We start from the raw sequence: 22,061 nt of genomic DNA on the forward strand, positions 1-22,061 counted from the left end.
ATTACCCAAAAAAGCTGTATAATTTACCTCCTGACATTACGTCGTTGTTAGCAGTTCCTGTCGTGGACGCCCCGGTGGCCCAATTGGTGACTGGCGCCTTGGTCAGCAAAGAAGGCGAGGAGTTCCTCAAGTCACCTGAGGAAAAGAAAACGGATCACCTTTTGCGAAAGAGCCACGAGGCTTCAGCAACGGTGATAAGAGCGGCAACTACCAACTCGGTCTTCGCCAGGGCAACTATTTTATGGACTAAGGAACTAGCTAAACGAGTTCCTACAGAGAATACCAAGCTGAGACAAGGTCTAAATAAAATAGCTAGGGCATGTGCCCTGATGGCAGACTCGAGCTTGGATTGCTTGCAGCACGCATCCCGCGCTATGGCAGCTAGCATGGCAGTCAGAAGGGGATTATGGCTCAGACACTGGAGGGCTGATTCGAAGTCTAAATCAGCTCTGGCATCCACCCCCTTTCGGGGAGCAAAGCTTTTTGGGGAGGCTCTCGAGCCTGTATTAGTTGAAACACATGACAAAAAGAAAGCGATGCCTGTGGGACGGGGGGACAGGAGACAGTTTAGAGCCAGTTCTGGCTATCAGAGTTCCTTTCGTCCCTACAGGTCGTTCAGCCGGATGGGAGCATCCAGATACCGAGAGGGATTTAGAGACAGAGACTTCAGAGGACCCCAGGGCAGACAATGGCGCCAACCTTGGAACACCAGACCAAGGGGAACAGGCAGAAAAGCCGGATCTTTCGGTTTCCAGCAAGACCGTCGGAACCGTAAGCAATGACGCCTACCCAGTTGGAGGCAGGTTACAGATTTTTTCTCATGTCTGGGGGGAAAGTTCAACAGATCGTTGGGTTTTGCAGACGGTTACACACGGTTACCTCATAGACTTATTCGCCAATCCCCCAGATTTCTTTTTCAGAACCCCTGTTTCGGGAGACCCAGAAAAGCATTCATTGATGCAGGAGGCCATACAACACCTCTTGGAAATTCGGGCCATAGAACCTGTTCGGGCATTCCCAAGCCCAGGGGGAGTTTCCTCCCGTTTGTTTCTCATTCCAAAAAAGGACGATTCATGGAGGGCTGTCCTCGACTTGAAAAGGCTGAACCGGTACGTGCGAAAGAAGCCTTTTTGTATGGAATCTTTCCGAACCATCAAATCAGCTATCCTCCCGGGGGACTGGTTGGCATCGCTAGACTTATCGGAAGCATATCTGCACGTACTGGTTCACCCTTCTTCTCGGCCCTTCCTCAGGTTCACCTACAAGCACCAGTGCTTTCAATACAGAGCTCTCCCATTCGGCCTATCATCGGCCCCTCGGGTATTTACGAAATTGATGGTGGCAGTCATTGCGCACCTGAGGGTGCAAGGTATCCACACGTATCCTTATCTCGACAACGTCTTGATAAGATCAGGGTCGGAGAGACAAGCGAGAAGGGATGTGGAGAAGTCAGTTCGAATCTTAGAAGCACATGGCTTTATAATCAATCACATCAAGAGCCATCTACAACCGGCGCAACGGTTGGTGCACCTGGGAGCTCTGTTCGATACAGAACGAGCTCTGGTGAGTTTGCCAAAGGAGAGAAGATTGAAAATTCAATGCGCACTCTTTCTTTACTCAAAAAGGTCAAAGGCGCCACTGATGCACCTGGCGCATATTCTGGGCCTGATGATCTCATGCCTAGACTGTGTCCCATGGGCACGCTGGCACCTGAGGCCCCTACAATGGCACCTACTACCATATCAAGTGGCCATTATGGAAAAGAAAAGGATGTGGGTTCCACTTGCGGCCAAAATCAAGAGCTCCTTCCTTTGGTGGACTTCGTCGGCGATCAAAAAGGGTCTTCCTCTGGCTATCCCAGAGAAGATCATAGTGACCACAGATGCGAGTCTCTCCGGATGGGGAGCTCCACGTGCCAGGCCCAAGGAAAATGGTCTCAGATCGACCTACGCCACAATATAAACTGGCTGGAGCTGAGGGCAGTTCGATTGGCACTGGAGAGTTTTGTACAGATAGTGGAAGGACAACACATTTTGATCCGGACAGACAATACCACTGTAAAAGCCCACATAAATCGTCAGGGCGGGACAAGGTCTCACTCCCTGATGAGAGAGACGGACCTTCTTTTTTCCTGGGCGGAAAGGCACCTACGGTCAATTACAGCAGAACACCTCGCCGGCATCCTCAATGTTCAAGCAGATTGGCTGAGTCGGCAGGAGATAGACCCGGCAGAGTGGGGGCTGCACCCGGAGGTGTTCAACCAACTGACTTACCGGTGGGGTCTACCGGCAGTGGACTTGTTCGCCTCCCCCACAAACCACAAACTCCTGAGATTTTATTCAAGGTTCCTATGTCATCAAGGGGAGGGGACGGATTCCCTGGTCTCAAAGTGGCTGCGGGGCCTTCTTTACGTCTTTCCACCATTGGCGATTCTGGGGGCAGTGGTCAGAAAACTGATCGTCAAGGAGGCCGAGGTTGTCCTGATAGCCCCTTACTGGCCGAGGAGACCATGGTTTTCGGACCTGGTGACCCTGTCTATTCGGGATCCTTGGCCACTCTCCCTGAGAAGAGACTTACTGTGCCAAGGTCCAGTAGTGCATCTGAATCCAGTGTGGCTCCACCTTCACGCCTGGAGGTTGAGCGCACTGCTTTGATTACCAAGGGTTACTCGACCAGTGTGCAGGAGACCATCTTGGCAGCTAGGCGGCCCTCTACCACTAGGATTTATCAAACTACATGGTCTACCTTTTGCTCATGGGCGAGGAAGTTTGACAAAGACCCTTTACAGGCAGGCGTTCCAGAGGTACTTGCATTCTTGCAAGCAGGGATCGACAAAGGTCTCCGCCCCAATACTGTAAGGCATCAGACCTCTGCATTGGCATCTGTAATAAATATTTCGGCGAAAGATTCCTCACACCTCCATCCTGATGTTCACCGTTTTTTGAGGGGGGCAATCAATTTACACCCTCCTCCGGTTCAAAGGTTCCCCACGTGGAATCTAAATAAGGTTTTGAACGCTCTGACTGCGGCCCCATTCGAGCCTCTACGCGAAGTGTCATTACGCTTACTATCGTTCAAAGTCTTGTTTCTCGTCGCTATAACATCTTCAAGACGGATTTCTGAGTTAGCAGCCCTTTCTACAAGGGATGAACTGTGCATTTTCCAGAGGGACTCAGTAGTCTTGAAATTGGACCCTACCTTTATTCCAAAAATCAATACGATTTTCCACAGAACTCAAGAGATAGTGTTACCCTCATTCTGCCCCAAGCCCAAACACCAGAAAGAACGGGTTTGGCACACCTTGGATGTCAGGAGGGCTCTACGGATTTATATTAAGAGAACTAGCGTATTCAGAAAGTCAGACTCCCTATTTGTTTCTTTCCTGCCTGCCTCCCTGGGGACCAAGGTGTCTAAGGACACGTTGTCTCGATGGTTAAGGGCTACTATCTCCCTGGCCTACGAGTCTCTGCACTTGGAGGTGCCCCCTAACATAACGGCTAATTCAACTAGAAGCATAGCAGCATCAGCTGCCTTTTCGGCGAGGGTGTCGCTGGAAGAAATATGTAAGGCTGCAACATGGTCCTCTCTGTCTCCGTTCGTCAAGCATTATAAAATTCCTTCCTTTTACGAACCTCAGGCAGCTGCAGCGCATACGGTCTTGCAGAAGGTGGTCTGATTCAGTATTCATCCGCTCCCACCCTAAGTAGTTGGCTTGGATACGTCCCATTACGTCACGGATGCCCTCCCCATACACTGGGAAAAGAAACATTGGTAGACTTACCGTGAAGGGTTCTTTTTCAGGTATGGGGAGGGCATCCAGCCCACCCGCGGATGTGGAGGTGGTTTTTCTATGGGGTGGTGGAGAAACTCCTGGGGTATCAGTAGTTTACCTATCACTGCCTCTCTCCATTCTGTACTCCTCTACTATCTCTTTCAATGAGGTCCAGCGCATTACAGTTAAGTTATGTCAGCTGTGTCAGCAGGTTCGCCGTGTTTCCTCTACTGTCGCTCCACAAGACCAGAACTGGGCAAGAAGGGGCAGATCAGAGAGAGTAGGCTGCCTGCAGAATTCTCATTGGCCCTGTCTTGGAGCATGTAGAGCTGAACAACCCATTACGTCACGGATGCCCTCCCCATACCTGAAAAAGAACCCTTCACGGTGAGTCTACCAATGTTTCTTTCTCATGTCAAGTATGTGTATATGTCCTAATCTGTTCTGAGAAATTAAGGAAAAAATGAAACAGGGAAGTAGGCCCATTGACTTAAATGATTTTTTATTGTGAAGGAACATTTTGATCAGCTCCTCGCTGTGCACTCTGATTGTAGCAAGAGACAGTTTGTGGTATGAACAGACAGAAGAAAAACATCAATGGAGTGGTTCTGTCCCAAGGAGCAAATGAGAGCAATTTCCCTGCAGGTGGGACGAACTGTCAAGCAGCCAGCTGCAGACTTTCCATGGCTAAGGCCCTGTTGGATCCAGACCAGGGTAGTTGCCCATGCAAAGATCAAACCCAGTCCCTTGGACTTTCTCCTTTCCTTGATATCAACTTTCCAGCCTATCAAGAGCCTCTGTACAGCTTCTGGGTGGAACTGAATGACAGCATAGATTAATAAATCTACCTATCCACCTTCAGAGCACTGTTCTTTCAGACAAATTGGATGGTTAAAGTGCCAGCTGAATTCTGAGGTAAGGCAAAGCCTTTATTCTAAAGTATATATTTAACTATCTCTTTGGGGGAGAGTTACCTTTAAACTAAGCTAGTGTCTTAAATCCTCGCTAGACCTTTCTAACGCAACTTGAGTAAGCACATTGTGTCGTAGTAGAGTTAGCTGCTTTGTTTTTAAAAAGCAACCTTTGCTTCAAAACATCATTGTTTGTTGGAACAGGTAGCCGTAGGTCCATCAAATACTACTGTCGGTATTTCCCACCCTCCTCCTCCGTGAGACAGGGTTGTTTACCCAGTCAAATGGCAGGATGCTGGGAGAATCAGGGGGTTCCAGAGGTCAGGATAACCCCAGTAATTACCTTTCAGGAGTCAGGAAGGGCTCAGAGGGACATGCAACAGCTGCTGGGGGATGGGCGGGTGCAGCCCAAGAGGCAGCCAAATGGAGGAGGGGGAATAGCAATGCTATCAGCTTCACAGCTGCCAACGGGCACAGAAAGGCTCATGAAGGGGGTGGAGTTGGAGAACAAGTCCCCTTTGGAAGCCAGAGATGGGGTGGCCAATCCATTTGCCTGGCCAGGGAAGAAGGAGCAAGCTGGAAGTGGGGGAGGAGTGTCCTAAATGTAGGGCTTTATTTAAAGCAGGGGCTGCTGAAGATGAGAGGATCAGCAGGGATGAGGTTTGTTGGTTTGATGGACTCCTGGAAAGCAGCTCAGGGCTTTTTGCTCCCGCTGATAGAGGAAGGAGTGGACTGAATATATGTTCTTACTTCCCCAACTCTGAGGAAAATGCCTGTCCCTGTAATTTAGGGTGGGAGGGTGGAAAGTTTATCTAGAGAATTCCTCCTCCCTAAACATGGACAACTGCAAAGAGACACTATGGGAAAAGACTTTTTCTATGGCTTCATGGAGCAGGAGAACCAAGGGCTGGGGTACTTTGGCGGCTCAGAGGTTCTAATTCCAAGAAGCATCAGCAAAGCTCAGCAATAGTAGAGGGACAGGGCAGGAGTATGGAAAACAGTCCAGAACCAAGGTGAACAGATGCAGAGGTCTCTTAAAATTGTTGAATAGAAGAGTGACTTTTGGTAGGTGCAGCTTGTAAGGTAGGGGTGAAAAAAGCTTTCCCTCATACATTCCCTCTTCTGTGTAACTATTTAAGGTTCAGAAGCTCTGTCCTCTGTTGCACCTGGTTCCTGCTTTGGAAAATTGGCAAAGCTGCTTGGGTTTTTGGATGTTCTAGCCCTTGCAGCTGCTTGGTGTCTGCATCTAGGGATGTGCACGAAACGGATCTTGCATTTTGTTTCAAGCTTGAAACAAAACACAGATGGCCAAAAAACGTTTTGTTAAAACAATGGTCGAACTGGTTGTTTCAATTGAACAAAATTTGAAATGACTTGAGTGTTTCAGCCATAGGGCACAATGGGGAAACTTGAAACACCCCATTATTCTCCATGGGTAGCTCCTAGGGACACCAAAGTGGGTAGTATGGTGGGGCATGATGGGTGCTACCGACCCATAGGTTAGACCGATAGGATAGCCAAAACACCCTTAGGATCTTATGGGAGTTTTGGGGAAGGGTTAAACATTTTTTTAAAACATCCCACTTGCCTATTTCTTTTGTGGGTTGTGTGGTAGGTAGCACCCATCATGCCCTACCACACAACCCACTCTGGTGTCCGTAGGAGCTACCCATAGGGAACTATGGGGTGTTTTGCATTTCCCCATTGTTCCCTATGGCCAGAACATGCTGCACTCACAGAGTACACAGTACACACATGCAATCCTGCCTTGAAAAACAATGCAGAAGCACACAGTAAAAGAGAATCTGTCCCTCCCAACACAGAACACACATTTCAAGGACAGTTCAAAAATGGCCAAACAAGAATCACTGACCCAGAATCCACTGCCAGCCACAGTGCCTGTGCTGCAGTAACATCATTGGCAGAAGTTGCTATCTCTCACACAATTATTACTTCCTAACATTGCCACAGTTGCCACAGCAGCACCCTTAGCAGCAAGCATAGCCATAAACTCAACTAAAGCAACTTCCTCCTTTGGATTACCCCCTCCCTTTCCCCAACCAATGGGGGTATAGCTGCCCATGATGACAAAACTTGATTTGTATAACAGACCAATCAAGAAGCAAGGAGATCACTATTCGCAAGCCAACTGGAAGCCAGTGCCAGAAAACCAAACAGCAAGGGAAAAACAGGCCTCCAAAATGGTGCTTGCAACATCGGAATGCTCCTAAGAATAACCTTTTTAGCTATCATTTTACGGCAGCCAAAACTACACTCTCTGAAAACAAAGATTTCATGTGTCTACCTACTTGTATTTATTTAAATAATGCCTGAGTCATAAGCTAAAGATATTTATTAATTTCTACACAACATTGCTAGTTTATTCCAGCCTATATTAGGGGTAAATTGACCACATTATGCAAAGTGCCAACCACCCAGGAAAGGGTGCAATGGACTGCAGGGTACACAGGATAAGCAGGACTTTGTTCTATTCTTAACCCTTTGGATGCTGCAAGGCATTCTCTTAAGTGTGTGTGTGTGTGTGTGTGTTAAATCTGCAGTTCATGGGCATCAAATAAACTGCAAATTAATTTTTAAAACTGTGTAGGACTTATGGAACAAGAGGATGCAGAATGCCTAGTATACAGAAATATACAGCCAAAAATCATGGTTAACAGATTGGCTTAATAATGGGAGAGACTGCAAAAATACAGCAGAAGAAGCTTTTTCTAAGACAAGCCTTGACAAATTTTCTTTGGATCTAGGAGCCAGCCCCAAAATTTAGGAGCCAGACAATTAGGGCTGCCATATTCAAGCATTCCAAATTTGGGCACCCTAATGTGCATGGTATGCAAATTAGCTTATTAGCAAAAATAACTGATGTGCTGTCCAGTTGACTTGTATTTGCTCTGGATATCTACCAACAAATGTTGGGGATGATCTTTTTACCAGACTATATACCTGAGCATTAAACACCCAGACTTTATATCCCAACACTTTCTAATATACAAGTTCAGTTTTTAACTTTGTCTAAGCTGTGTGTACTGCTGTCATGGATTTCTCAGCAACTGCAGACTACCACCCTACTCCATTTTCCAATACCGGAATTTGCTATTTATTGGTGAATAAATATGCTATTCATTGAAGGTGAAGATACCAGATAAGATTGGTGAAGATACCAAATCAAAGCTCACACTTAGGAGCAGTATGGAGGGCATTTTCATCTCCACTAAATTCTACAATTGACCCTACAAATCTGGTGCTTGGGATTAAAGCTTTGAATGCTTGAGTCTTGTCATGGTCACCATTTACATCCTGAGATAAGTACATAAAATTACCCCTGCTAACTTGGCAAAGAGGCACCTTTTTAACGTGGTGATTCTCTTTGTTAGCAGGGGAGAGTAACTGGCCCACAGCACAGTACTTTCAGTGACTGTTGCTGGTGTCTGTCTTAGGTTTCTGTTTAGATTGTGAGCCCTTTGGGGACAGAGATCCATCTTTGTTTGTTTGTTTTCTCTCTGTGTAAACCGCCCTGATCCATTTTTGGAAGGACGGTATAGAAATCGAATAAATGAATAAAAACCAATAAAACGTAACACCAAAATGACTCCTTTTGATTTAGAATACTGGTGTAGTATTTTAAAGAATTATTAAATTAACTACATATCTTATCTAACATATTTTAATGAAATGAATGAAGTACAGGCAATGTGCAATGTTTGCAGACTTGTGCAATGTTTACAGACTTGTGCAATGTTTACAGACTTGTGCAATGTTTACAGACTGTCCTTCCCGTTGCTCCAGATGAATAGCCATATTTAGCATAAAATTGAACTTATAAATGAGTAATTTATGTGTCTCTGGGTTGGCTGTTATTAATGTTTGTATAAAATTAGCTAGCTTTGAATTCATTATGAATGATAATTTTTATAAATGCCTTATACTATTTTTGAGGGGTGTGTGAATAGTTAACATTTAAATATAATTCTGAAAGAGAGAAAAAACTGGAATTCTGAGCAAAAAAACCCTGAATTTGGCTTTGTCTTATTTGTACAGCAAGCATGTGGCTGTACCTGGCTGCCCTGGTGGGCCTTTACTTCCTTCGCCGATGGTACCGGGAGAGACAGACTGTGGACAACCTGACAGAGAAATATGTCTTCATCACTGGCTGTGACTCTGGCTTTGGGAATCAGCTGGCCAGGCAGTTGGATGCCCGGGGCCTGAGAGTGTTGGCAGCTTGTCTCACCTCAAAAGGGGCAGAACAACTGGAGAGGGTCTCATCAGAGCGCTTGAGAACCACTATTCTGGATGTCAGCTGCATGGAGAGTGTGGCGGCGGCAACCGAATGGGTGAAAGGATGTGTGGGGAACAAAGGTACAATTCCTAACTTTCCCCGGTCTTTCAGTTCTGGGCTGGAAGGGTAAGCCATGTTGTGTAAGGCAGTGTTTCTTCGGGGCTTGCTAGATCCTCTGTCCTCAGAACCTCATGGGGTATGCCTGCTGCCTCCTCTGTTTCTGCACTGGAGGACCAGTCAAGCCACTAGCTTGTCTCCTAAGGTTGCTAGCTGGCCAGAAAATGCAGCCAGGCCTGGTCTTGTGCCTTTAACAGTGGCTTGGTATGCACAAATCAGCAAGGTTTTCACAGCCTGGAATAAAAATGATAATGTGTTAACATCTGCACACAAGCTGTTGATAAAGGTGAATGGCACACACGCATACATAAATATAAGCTGTTGTAACCTAGACGAATGAGCCTGCCTGGCTCACCTGCACTGTGTCAGCTCCTCATACAAATCAGCTATCAAATTCAGGCCTTACTTGTCCTTTTCTGGTCACATGGCGACTTGTTGGAAGTCAGGGATTCTCCCTGCATTCGTTCCTTGGTTGGGTAATTTACACCAGGCACCAGTATCACACTTTTAAACAGAGCTTTTTAAAAGTTTTCTAGCAATCAAAGCTCACTGGGTGCGGCCGTGCACTCTAGCAGTTTCCGTGTCTCTTTTATATTGCGATAACAGTACATTCCACACTTGCACATTGCATACAAGCCAATACATCCCCTTTTAACTCAAAAGATCCCAGATACTTTCATGTATGACTTCTCTCACCCACACTTCTCAAAGGATAGGCTTGTTTGGCCCAATCTATTTCTACGCTCCCCACACATAGAGCCGGGTCTCACGATCAGTGAGACCCGGGTTTTGCGAGTGTGCGGGGAGAGTGGGCTAAGCCAGCTCTCCCCGCACACGAGCAGGGAGGGAGCCCTGGGCGGCCGGATTGGCCGCCCACACGATTTCCGGCTCCGTGACGGAGCCGGCAGGGGCTGGGGGAAGCGGGGGCTGATCGGCCCCCGGAAGCTCCAGCATGCCCTGCATGAGCGCGCAGGGCTTGCTGGCGAGACTCCGGGAGCTAGGAGATGGCTTTTTGCCTCCCCTCCGGGGGCCTCCTCGTGAGTAGCTGCAGTGTGGAGCCATGCCGCAGCTACTCACGATCGGGAACCCTGGGTTTGTGGAGCGCTTGCTCTGCAAACCCGGGCTAAAGGGAGGGCTACAAAAGTGGGCTAGCCACTTGTAAGCCACCGGGCTCGCCTGAGAGCCCGGTGTTTTACACGATCAGCAAAAATCGGGCAAGGCTCTCCTAGCCTGATTTTGGCTGATTGTGAAAATAACCCCAGAGTCAAGTAACTTCAAGGCAAGGAACAGAATGTACTAGATACGAAAAGTGCCATCTATCTCAGCTAGCTTGCTACTTATTCAAACTAATCTTTTTCACTGCTCAAGCACATTTTCAAATATCTCCCCACACACTCCAAGGGTTTCTTCGGTGCTCATCTGAGCATAGGCACCGGTGTCCTAGCTCAGTTGCAGAGGGACAGCTGTGTTAAGTCTATTGCAGCACAAATAACAGAGTCTTGTGACATCTTAAAGATGATATAACATCTAAGTCTTTGTGGAGGTCCGTGAAAGCTGATGCTGCAATAAATATGTTGATCTTTAAGGTGTCACAAGACTCTGTTATTTTTGCTATCTCAGTTCAAGGAGCCTGAAACTCTCAATCTCAAAGTCCTAGGTTTGTCCCCTACCAACACCAAAATATTTAAGTGCCAAAATGCCAAAGTGCTAAATTAAAAGCAATACTTGCAAATAACATGGCTGCCCTGTCATCATGTCTACATGACTGTTCCCTTTTAGCCAGGAAGGTTTCCCTTGGCCTACAAAGTTTTGCTAATACAAACATTTGGAAACTCCCAGCGCAACTAAGTGTACTCTTATGAGAACAACATATTCCTTTCCATACTAACTAGCTGTTGCTTCTTTTATGCTGGGTGTTCAATATTTGCTCTGTTTATATATTTATGCTTGTTTGCTACCTCTTTTCTGCAGGACTCTGGGGCTTGGTAAACAATGCAGGGATCGGGCATCCAGCGGTTCCTAATGAGTGGATGACTAAAGAGGACTTTGTGAAAGAGCTAAATGTCAACCTGATTGGTTTGATTGATGTGACACTGCATATGTTGCCCCTGGTGAAGAAGGCCAGGGGAAGGGTAGTCAACGTAGCCAGCATCCTGGGCCGAATATCTTTTTATGGAGGAGGATACTGTCCGTCTAAATATGGAGTGGAAGCTTTTTCTGACTCCCTCAGGTAATCTTCTACCTCTTCTAGCACCAAAATAATCAAGCTGCTGAGAAGCACTAAATATCTCTGGAGTTAAGATAAAGTCAGATCAAGAGAAAGAAAGTAATGATAAATTTGGGTTATGTTAATTTTAGGAGTGACCAACCTGAGTCTCTCAAACTGTTGCAGGCCCCACTTGTATCCACTGTTACTGAATATGAATACTGGATTCTCACACCAAACAAGCAATAATATCAACATTTTGAAAACCACAATCAGTAACAAGCGTGGACCCTAATCTCCAGAAACACCTCTTATAAAATGACAATTGTGTTGATTTCTTACAGCTGCCTGTCACTTATTGTTTCTTTCTAGGCGTGAGCTTCTCCCATTCGGGGTGAAAATAGCCATAGTAGAACCGGGGTATTTCAGAACATCCATGACCAATACCCAGTCCTGTCTTGACAATTTGGAGCAACTGTGGGTCATCACCCCACAAGAAGTCAAAGATAGTTATGGCCAGACCTATTTTGACAACCGTGAGTCCCTTCTGTGGTCTGAATGAGAAGAATGGGAGGGGTTTCCTGGTGGGCAGTTATGCTCGTAATCTGTTCAGCCAATGGGGTGAAAAGTATACATCTGCCTTCTACCTGCCAGCAAGGCCTCCCCATCCCTTTGAAGGATGGGGTGTTTGCCACCTCATCTTGGTCCAAAAGTGGAACCCAGCAACTTTCAGCTGGGTGGTCTGCCATTTTGACAAGTCTAGGTGACAGGCAAAAAGCACACTATAATTCCTAAGCAATGTAGGATGCAATCTCCAATCACCTCTAAATGGGGAAATTAAATAAAACAAACAAAACTGTGGGGGAGGTGTCAATACTGGAATAGTTTGGACGAGATGGAGCACAACAGGCTCAGATTGGCCCACAGGGCATATTCTCGGTGTATCCCACCCACGGTGCACCCCTGCGCCCCGCTGCACTCGGCAGCAGTGAATACTTCCACCCTTAATTACCCATTCAGTTCAAAACCTGGCGCCCTCCCCACATACATTCCACCGCCCTCAGAGTGCCCCCAGTCTGGCCCTGGAACACAAAGGGGCATAAATGAACCCAGTTCAAGGTATACTTTTCTACCAGAAAAGTTGTATTTTCCTCCCTCTTCCCCCACACTATTACTACCCCAACTTAAAAAGGAACATTGGTCTTACCATGAAGGGTTCTTTTTCCTTGCAGTAGGAGATCCTCAGATAGGGTGATGCACTGCACATGCTCGAGACAGAACTGAAATCACGTGGTTTGATTGTAGGCGTGGTTACCTCCTAACCCCAGTTCCAGGGATGATGAGCGAGGAATAGGTACGTGACTGGAGATAGCTCAAAGCTAAATGATATGAGAAGACTCAGAGGACAGAGAGCAAAAAAGGTCAGTAAAGCATAGGGATAGATAGAATATTACTGTTGCCCTGAAAGCAGCCTCAGACATAACAACCCCCGAGGAGAGCCCCAACCCAAATACAGGAGGGAGAACAGGTGCCAGGTCTTCCCCAACCCAGAACTTTACATCCGGGCAGGGCTGAGGATCTCCTACTGCAAGGAAAAAGAACCCTTCATGGTAAGACCAATGTTCCTTTTTCCCTTGCATAGGAGATCCTCAGATAGGGACTTGCCCAAGCTATCGGACAGATCCCGGGATGGGAAGGATGTAACTAGACCACCTGCTGGAGAACTGTGCGACCAAATGCAGCCTGTTCTTGGGGAAAATCAGGAATTTTGTAGTGTCTGATAAAGGGCGTAGAAGAGGACCAGGTAGCTGCCCTGCATATCTCTGAGAGCGGGATGTGTGCAGAGAAGGCCATAGATGCCGCCGCACTTCTGGTGGAGTGTGTGGTCACCCACCCCAGAGGAGGAAGGTGTAGGGCTGTGTAGGCCAAGCGTATGCAAGATTTGATCCAGCTCGCTAAGGTGGATTTAGACACCCTCTTGCCGAGGTTAGACTGGTGGAAGGATACAAAGAGGGTGTCTGAACGGCAGATGTCCTTGGTGCGGTGGATATAAGTACGCAGTGCCCTGTGTACATCGAGTTTATGCCACAGTTTCTCCCTAGGATGTACTGGAGACGGACAGAAGGAAGGGAGAACAATGACCTGAGCTCTATGAAAGGTCAAGTTAACTTTGGGGAGAAAGGTCGGGTCTAGGCGCAGGACCGCTGAGTCGGAATGGAAGGTGCAGAGCTCTTTACGGGCTGAGAGGGCTCCCAACTCTGAGACTCTGTGAGCAGAAGTGATTGCTATCAGGAAACACAACTTAAAGGACAATATGCGCAGCGGAATTGTGCTTATTGGTTCGAATGGTTCCCTGGTGAGGGCGTTGAGTACCCGATTTAGATTCCATGAGGGGAAGCACCTAATCGGAGGAGGGACCAGGTTAGAGGCTCCCTGCAGGAATCTGGAGAGGTGGGGGTGTAAGGAGGACTGACCCGCTGTGTGGGAGGAGAGCTGGAGGCCTGATGCAAGGGCAGAGGCCTGGCGTTTGAGGGTACTGGGACGGAGGCCCATATCCAGGCCGGCTTGTAGGAAGTCCAGAACCTCTGATACACCCGAGGTAAGGGGATCCATGTCATGAGAGCGGGTCCACTTCACGAAAGCCGACCAAGTAGATTGGTAGACCCGGATGGTGGATGGCCGTCGAGATGCAAGAATGGTGTTTTTCACGCTAGTGGAGTACCCTTTGGCCGCTAGGAGCGCGCGTTCAGCCTCCAGGTGGCTAACTGTAACCAATGAGGGTCTGGGAATACTAGAGGTCCTTGACAGAGCAGGTCTGGCCGGATGGGAAGGCGCTAAGGGGAAGCTGTCGCCAGGCTGACTAGATCTGGAAACCACGGTCGGCGGGGCCAGAAGGGAGCTACCAGGATAAGTTCTGCTTTTTCGAGTCGTAACTTCTGGATGACCTTCATGATTATAGGAATTGGGGGGAAGGCGTACAGAAGAACTCTTGGCCACCGGGAGTGGAGCGCATCCGTGGCCTCTGCTAGAGGGTCATGGAACCTCGAGAAGAACTGAGGAAGTTGGTTGTTGCCTCGAGCCGCGAAGAGGTCCACCTGAGGCATGCCCAGGGCTCTCGTGAGCTGGAGGAAGACTTCTGGATGTAAGGTCCACTCGCCCGGGTCTATCGACTCTCTGCTTAGCCAGTCTGCTATTTGGTTGTCATCTCCCTTGAGATGCTTGGCCAGAATGGATAGAAGATTGCGTTCTGCCCAATGGAAAAGGTCGGCCTCCTGCATCAGAATTGCTGACCTGGTGCCCTCTTGGCGATTGATGTGCGCCTTGACTGTGACGTTGTCCATCCGAAGAAGGACGTGGTGACCCTGAAGAATGTGCTGAAAGTGAAGGAGGGCGAGACGGGCCGCTCGTAACTCCAGTCAGTTAATGGGTGAGGAGGCCTCAGTGACTGACCAGACGCCTTGAATTACCTGTCCCTGACAGTGTGCTCCCCAGCCCGCTAGGCTGGCATCTGTTGTAAGCAAGATCCTTTGGGGTTCCGTCAGTTGGAGGCCCCGTTGAAGCGCTGGCGATAGCCACCACTGGATGGATTCTCTGACCGACTTGGGAACGCGTATCTGATGACTTTGGGCTGCCATGATCTGGTCCTGCCACAGAAGGAGGAGCCATTGAAGCGGACGAGAATGTCATCTCGCCCATGGAGTGCAGTCCAAGCAAGCTATCATCGAACCCAGAGATTGAGCAAGTTTCATGACGTCCTCCTGGGGCTTGGATAGAAGAGGGCGGAGCTGTTTGACGATCTTCTCCCTGCGTTCTGGAGGGAGGGATACTGTGTTTCACTCGGTGTCTAAGAGGACTCCCAGGTGGACCAGTTGTTGAGACGGGTTCAGATGACTCTTTGCCACATATACTACGAATCAGTGATCCCTCAGGGCAGAAAGAGTGGTGTGGACACTCTTGATCGCCTGAGATTTGGAAGGTGCTCTGAGAAGAATGTCGTCCAGGTACGGGTGAAGTCCCACCCCTGAAGGTGGAGAAAGGCCACTAGCGACACCATCAGCTTTGTGAATACCCGTGGGGCTGATGCCAGACCGAATGGGAGGGCTCGATACTGAAAGTGACGACTGTCGTATGCGAAACGAAGAAACCTGCAGTCCTCGGGTCAGATGGGAACATGTAAGTAGGCCTCCGATAGGTCCACCGAGGTCAGGAAGTCTCCCTCTCGCACACCTCCTTTATGGTGCGCAGAGACTCCATGCGAAACTTTTTCTTCTGGACAAATTGGTTGAAAGCCTTGAGATCCAGAACGGCCCTCCAAGAACCGTCCTTCTTGGGGACCAGGAAGAGAATAGAATAGGTCCCCTGAAATCTCTGGGATGGGGGAACCAATTCTATTGCCTTGATCTGAAGAAGATGCTGCACTGCTAGTTGCATTCGACAATGTTTCCGATGCATAGAAGATCTTGGTGTGGGGATGAAGCAGGAACAAGGTGGAGATATCAATTCTATGGAGTCTCCCTTGGTTACAGTCTGTATGAACCCATTTGTCCGTTGTTGTCGACATCCAGGTGAGGGCGAAGTGTGACAATCGGCCCCCCACTGGGCTAGCGTCATTGCTTCCGGTGTTTGTAGTAGGGGTTGAAAGAGCGGGTTGCTCGGGACTGGCCTCTAGATCGCTGTTTCCACTGTGATCTTCCGAAGCCTCTGTGAGATGACGGCCGGAAGTCTCTAGATTGAAAGGGCTGAGAGAAGTTACTGAACTGTTGTCGAAAGGGGCGAAAGGAGCTGTGTCCACCTCTGGATGAAGGTCTGAAGTCTTTCCAAGTGGACGGCATAACTTTTTTCTTATCCTTAGTATCAACTAGGATGGGGTCCAGGGCGGGCCCGAAAAGAGAGGCCCCTACGAAGGGGGCAGAGGTCAGAGCCAATTTTGATTTGCATCGACGTTCCAAGGCTTATGCCACAGCGTCCTGCGGGCTGCTACTCCGGCCGCTAGGGCTCTAGAAGAATGTTGAATGATGTCGAGGCTGGAGTCAGCGGTTAATGCTGCTGCTTTGGCCATCTTGTTGATTCCCTGGCAAAGTCTTGGCAGTTCGGGAGGAACAAGCTTAACCAATTCTTTGGCTCATAGGACCGAGGCTCACGCAAAGATGGAGTTAGTCGTGGCCATCTTGATGGTGGCGGCGGAGGCGTCGTGTGCCTTCTTCAGGAGTACATCACAGCGTCTGTCCTCCTGATCTCTTAGTTGTTCCTGATGTTCGGAATGGACCACGGCCCCCGAAACCATTTGGACTACTGGGGGATCCACCCTGGGGGTCGAGAGAAGCTTGGATACCTCTGCAGTTAGATGGTAGTGTTTTTTCGGTAGACTGCCTATGGGTCTGGAAGAGGTGGGCCGATGCCACTCCACACTCATCACACGCTGGAAAAGAGTGGGGAACGGAACCATTGGAGTGGTAGGCTCTGAAGGAGGAAAAACCTGTTGGTCAAAGGTATTGGGTGCAGGAGAAACCTCTGTAGAAGAAACGTCATTAATGACACGTTTAGCCTTAGCCAGTAATACATCGAAATCTGAGGAGGAGAAAAGTCTAGTAGAGTTAGAAATTGGTGGGGCTATCTCCTCCTCTGAGAGCTCCCCTTCTTTCTTATCTGACTCTATGGGGTCCCTAGGTGCCACTGGAGTGGTGCTAGAGGAGCCCCCTTCCGAGGACGATGGAGGATCCACAGGAAGCGGGGGCATGACTGGGACTGGAACGGGGGTAGGGAGCGGGGCCGCCCGGGATGGGGGTGGAGGGTTAGGGGGAGCAGGTAACTTGGGGTGAGACGGTCTTTGCTTTCTGACAGGTGAAGCTGAGGAAGAGGAAGATTGATCCCCGTGTCTGGCTTTGGTTCTGTGAGCAGGGGGTCTAGGAAGAAACATACCCCGCTCCCAAAGTGGAATAGCCCTGTGCCGGGGGCTGGAATCAGGGGAGGAGGAGGAGAGGCGGTTGGCTCCCTGTTTCCTGGTTCGTTTACGCCCTCTGGGGTTAACAACTGGCAGGGGAGAAACTCCTCCTTGGGCAGGGGCTGTGCCCATGTTAACATTATGAGTAGCCCCCGTAGTCTGTGCAATGGGAACTGCTAGAGGCTGGTCCCCGTGAACGGTAATCGGAGCCGCAGGTGGCTCAACTTGGAATTCCCTGGCAAAGAATGCTCGGAGCCACTGGGTGGCTTGGGGTGAGAAGGGGTCCTTACTCACCGGCTGTGCGGGCGGTGTAGACGGTTCTGTGCGCTCGCAGACGTCTAGCGGGGGGGGGGACACAGCGCGGGCCAGCAGGTTCCCCCTCAACCACCGCGATCCCATCGGGGGGGGGGGAGCACTGAAGCCGGTAGGGTGCCCACCGGGCTCCGGACTACAGTCTCCGCTTTTTGGCGCCTAGTACTCTCTTTGTGGCGCACTTTCGATTTTGATCCGTTCTTTCCCACCTTTGCCTTAGAGCGACGGCAGACCGCTTGGATTAGTAACCTCTCGCTGAGCTGTTTGCGCCCGTCGGCTAGGAGAGCTGATTCCTTAGCCTTCTTCCTCTTTTTTGGTGAGGAGGGCTGGTCACTCAAATGCCGCGTCTTTTGGGGGGCCTTAGTTGGGCACTGCCCCAAACAATCCGGCTTAGCACGCTCAGGCAGCGATGTTCCGGCTGCCGAAAATGGCGGCAGCTGGGAGCGCTCGGGGCTTGGCGGAGAGCCAACAAGCTGAGCGGCGTTTTTAGATAAGGCTCGCGAGCGGGTAGGTGACGCCGATTGGGGTGATTCGCTGCCCAGAGGCTGCGGCACCTGTGCGGATCCCGAAAGGGAAGCCAGCATGAACTCTTCGGCATGAGCCGATTCCATATTGGAACACAAACACAAGAAAAAGCAATTTAGAAGCCAATTGGAATTTAAAAGAAAAAGGCAGTTTTAATCAAGAAATTTGAAAGCCGAAAGGAGATCTGCTTTCCTCCCGCCCTTGCACACTAAAGAAGGTGAAGGAGGAAGAAGAAAAAATAGCTGTAATAGATAAAAGGCAAGATTGACAAGAGCTCTCTCCAAATAGATCCTATCTTGAGCGAGACAGAACTGGAACCGGGGTTAGGAGGTAACCACGCTTACAATCAAACCACGTGATTCCAGTTCTGTCTCGAGCATGCGCAGTGCATCACCCTATCTGAGGCTCTCCTATGTAAGGGAAAATAGAGATGTTGCACATGGGACTCCAATTCAGATATTAGATGCTCTCCCTGGATGTCCCAGTCATTTCCAGAAGAGCCCTACAGTTTCTGATAACTAAAACCTGCCCAATTCTTCTTTCTCCTGCTCTCACAGCCCCCAACTGCCCTTTTCACAGTCCGTCAAAGTCCTGTACATTGTCACCATCACAGCTCAATTTTTAACCTCCCCATTGCATTTTAATTTAATCATCGTCCCTCAAGATATAACCCTCCTCTTCGGCCTGTGTGGTTTGTGTGTTCCATTCCCACACATGCTGGTCCAAGTACCTTCACTCATCACAAACTAGTACAGGCAAGGAATGTATCTTCTGGTCATGTCTCTCCTCCTTCCTGTCGCAGACGTTACATGCAAGACATAGACAGACTAGGTGGGGGATATTTCAGGGTAAGAGAAGATGAGTTGGTTAACATTTGGCCAAGCATTCCATAAGTCAGGGGTGTCCAACTGAGGCCCTCCTGCTATTTTTGGCCTACAACTCCCATCATCCCTGGCTACTGGCCACTGTGACCAGGATGTGGGGATGATGGGAGTTGTAGGTCAAAAACAGCTGGAGGGCCACAGTTGAACACCCCCTCAAAAATTATCTCCAGATTAGACTTGTAAATAGTGACTGCTTGATTGCCTGTGGGCAGTAAGAAAAGCCAGCAAGCAACTAGTCTGGAAAAGTTTACAATTGTCAGTTCCTTTTTGTTCTGTCCTGCTTTCCACATGTGACTTGGCCAAGCTCCACCTGCTTATACATTTCTTGATTTTTAGCCTACTTTCCTTAAGAAAAGTAAGCTTATGAGATCACCCAGCATTCTCTGTGTGTGTCTGTGTGCCCATGTGTGTGTGTGCCCCCAACCATCAACTTTGCAATGCCTGGACCAAACTTGGTACAGTTGTAGGCACACATAGGGACACCTCAACAGCATAGTTTGTGATGATGTAATCCACCCCAATTCAATATGGCAGATGTGTGAATGTTTGAGATACAAGTGGGCTTTCCTATGATTCACTGCCTAATCAATCTGAACCAAATTTGATACAGTTATATTGAGTGACGAACAGGGACACCTCAAGGGCGTAGTTTGTGATGATCCACCCCAATTCAAGATGGCAGATTTGTAAACGTTTAAGATGCAAGTGGGCTAACCTATGGACTGTCTAACCGATTTGAACCAAATTTGCTATAGGTGTAGGGACACATAGGAACGGCTCAAGGGTGTAATTATTAAATAAGATCATAATGAAAGGAAAGTAGGCAGATTAGTTCTTACCAGAACAACTTGTTTTAAATGCTTGGAGAATAGGCAGACATTTTCCATATTCTAATTGTATCTCAAACAGAAGTATCTGAGAGATCTTTTCCAGCTGTTTCTGTTTATTTAATAGTTGAGTGTGTGTGTATATATTATATTATATTCATTCATTCATTCTTGTGATTACACCTAGGGCTATTTTATTTCTTGTTCTATAGTTTTGGATCACAAATAAAATGAATAAAACTCTTTCCCCCCCCTTTCTCCCCCACTTTCCTTTTTACGTACAGTTTACAAGACATTAAAGGAGACACTCACAACTAAATGCTGCACAGACCTCTTCTTAGTCACTGACTGCATGGAGCATGCCTTGATATCCCATTATCCCCGTACTCGCTATTCTGGAGGCTGGGACGCCCAGTTCTTCTACATTCCTCTCTCTTATCTGCCCACAGCATTAGTGGACTTGGTGCTCACATGGTCGTGTCCAAAACCTGCTCAGGCTGTGTGAAGAAGGTCAGGGGCAGGCAGGGAGGCATAAGAGTAGGATTGCAACCTCCCTCACTGAACACCAAACACTCATATTTAAATATCACGAGGCAGATTTGTGTCCAGTGCAGCCCAAGGTAGGGACATCAATTTAGGCTTCATTGGATGGCAAAGATTCACAGCAGGGTTCAAAATTAAATTCTGAAACAATTTGTATTTTATGATCATTTCTTTCCAGTATTTCTTGCCACTGCCAGAATGCCACATAATAATCGACAATTGTGCATATCACATTAAAATATACTTCTTGTTTTCGTCTAAAATATACTTCTTGTTTTCTTCCGGCTATGTATGATTGCTGTGGGACTCCAGGGTTGGTACACAATCACACAGATGTAGAAGGGTTGCCAGGTTTCCAGCCAGACTCTCTAGCTTAAATGCTTCTTGATGAATTAGCAGATGAAGCTTTTATTAGCATGGAGATGCACTTTACTGCATATTAAAGCATAAGATCACATCCAGTGGAGTTGTCCAGGGTTGTGAGAGGACTAGTACATGCCCCTCCTCCTCTGAATCTGAACTTGGAACCAGCAGTGACCTGTTGTGAAGTTTTATATGAATTTTGTAATATCTTGTATTTGGGATGACCTGAACTCCACACTTATCACAGAGATGACCCGTGACTCCTCTTATAGGGTGAGCTTGGATCAGTTTCAGTCTTATGACTCCTGAGGATGTGGACAAGCTGCTTGGAGTGGTGCAGCCTACCACGTGTTCTCTTGACTCTTGTCCAACATGACTTTTACTCTCCATTCGAGAGGTTATTGGAGGGGGCATACTAGATACCATAAATGCTTCTGAGGGAGTGCAGAATGCCTTCCTGTCTTAAGGAGGCAGTTATTAGACCTCTTTTGTAGAAGCCTACATTGGCCCCAGAGAATTAAACAATTATAGGCCCATCTAAAATCTTCCATGTTTTGGCCAGGTAATTAAGAGAGTGGTGGCCTCTCAGTTCCAGACGGATCTGGATGAAATGGATTATCTAGATCCAATTAAAATTGGCTTTCAGGTGGGCTATGGGGTGGAGACTGCCTTGGTAGGCCTGATTGATGATCTCCTATTAGAAATTGACAGAGGGAGTGTGACTGTTGATCCTTTTGGATCTCTTGGTGGCTTTTGATACCATCAATCATGGTATACTTCTGGAGTGTCTGATGGGGTTGGGTGGGAGGCACTGCTTTGCAGTAGTTCTGTTTGTACCTCTCAGGCAGACTCCAGATGGTATTGCTTGGAGACTGTTGCTTTTCAAAACAAGAACTCCAGTATGGAGTCCCACAAGACTCCATACTGTCTCCAATGTTTTTTAACATCTACAGTATATGAATCAGGATATTTGCTGATGACACCCAAATCTATTTCTCCATGTCATAATCATCCGGGAAAGGCATAACCTTCCTGAATGCCTGCCTGGAGGTGGTGATGGGATGGATGAAGGATAACTAACTGAGATGAAATCCAAACAAGACAGAGGTACTGATTGTGCATGGTCAGAACTCAGGAGACAATGTTGATCTGACTATGCTGGATGGGGTTATACTCCCCCAGAAGGGAGTGATTCTGGATCCAAACTGCTCCCTAGTGTCTCAGGTTGAGGCAGTGTCCAGAGGTGCTTTCTATCAGCTTCGGCTGATATGCCAGCTGCGTCTGTTTCTTGAGATAAATTACCTCAGAACAGTAGTGCATATGCTGGTAAACTTCAGACTTGATTACTGTAATGCGCTCTATGTGG

The 22,061-nt window shown here is 48.1% G+C and overlaps 1 protein-coding gene across 1 annotated transcript; it reads left to right on the forward strand.

The window, feature by feature from the left end:
* The first annotated feature begins 4,539 nt into the window (after window positions 1–4,539).
* Window positions 4,540–20,597, forward strand: LOC128345225 (17-beta-hydroxysteroid dehydrogenase type 6-like). The gene is made up of 5 exons (XM_053296843.1): window positions 4,540–4,687; window positions 8,740–9,057; window positions 11,066–11,324; window positions 11,673–11,836; window positions 20,074–20,597. The coding sequence occupies exons 2-5, from the start codon at window positions 8,745–8,747 to the stop codon at window positions 20,292–20,294; spliced, it is 957 nt and encodes a 318-aa protein (XP_053152818.1). The 5' UTR covers window positions 4,540–4,687; window positions 8,740–8,744; the 3' UTR covers window positions 20,295–20,597.
* Window positions 20,598–22,061: the final 1,464 nt, after the last annotated feature.

This window comes from Hemicordylus capensis, chromosome 2, assembly GCF_027244095.1.
Source record: "Hemicordylus capensis ecotype Gifberg chromosome 2, rHemCap1.1.pri, whole genome shotgun sequence".
Classification (NCBI taxonomy): domain Eukaryota; kingdom Metazoa; phylum Chordata; class Lepidosauria; order Squamata; family Cordylidae; genus Hemicordylus; species Hemicordylus capensis.

What these genes read in the sequence shown, in the direction of transcription:
- LOC128345225 (XM_053296843.1), top strand. Translation starts at nt 8,745, where the DNA reads ATGTGGCTGTACCTGGCTGCCCTGGTGGGCCTTTACTTCCTTCGCCGA. An exon ending in AGGATGTGTGGGGAACAAAG is followed by an intron (nt 9,058 to 11,065) that starts GTACAATTCCTA and finishes TCTTTTCTGCAG; the next exon opens with GACTCTGGGGCTTGGTAAAC. An exon ending in CCAGACCTATTTTGACAACC is followed by an intron (nt 11,837 to 20,073) that starts GTGAGTCCCTTC and finishes TTTTACGTACAG; the next exon opens with TTTACAAGACATTAAAGGAG.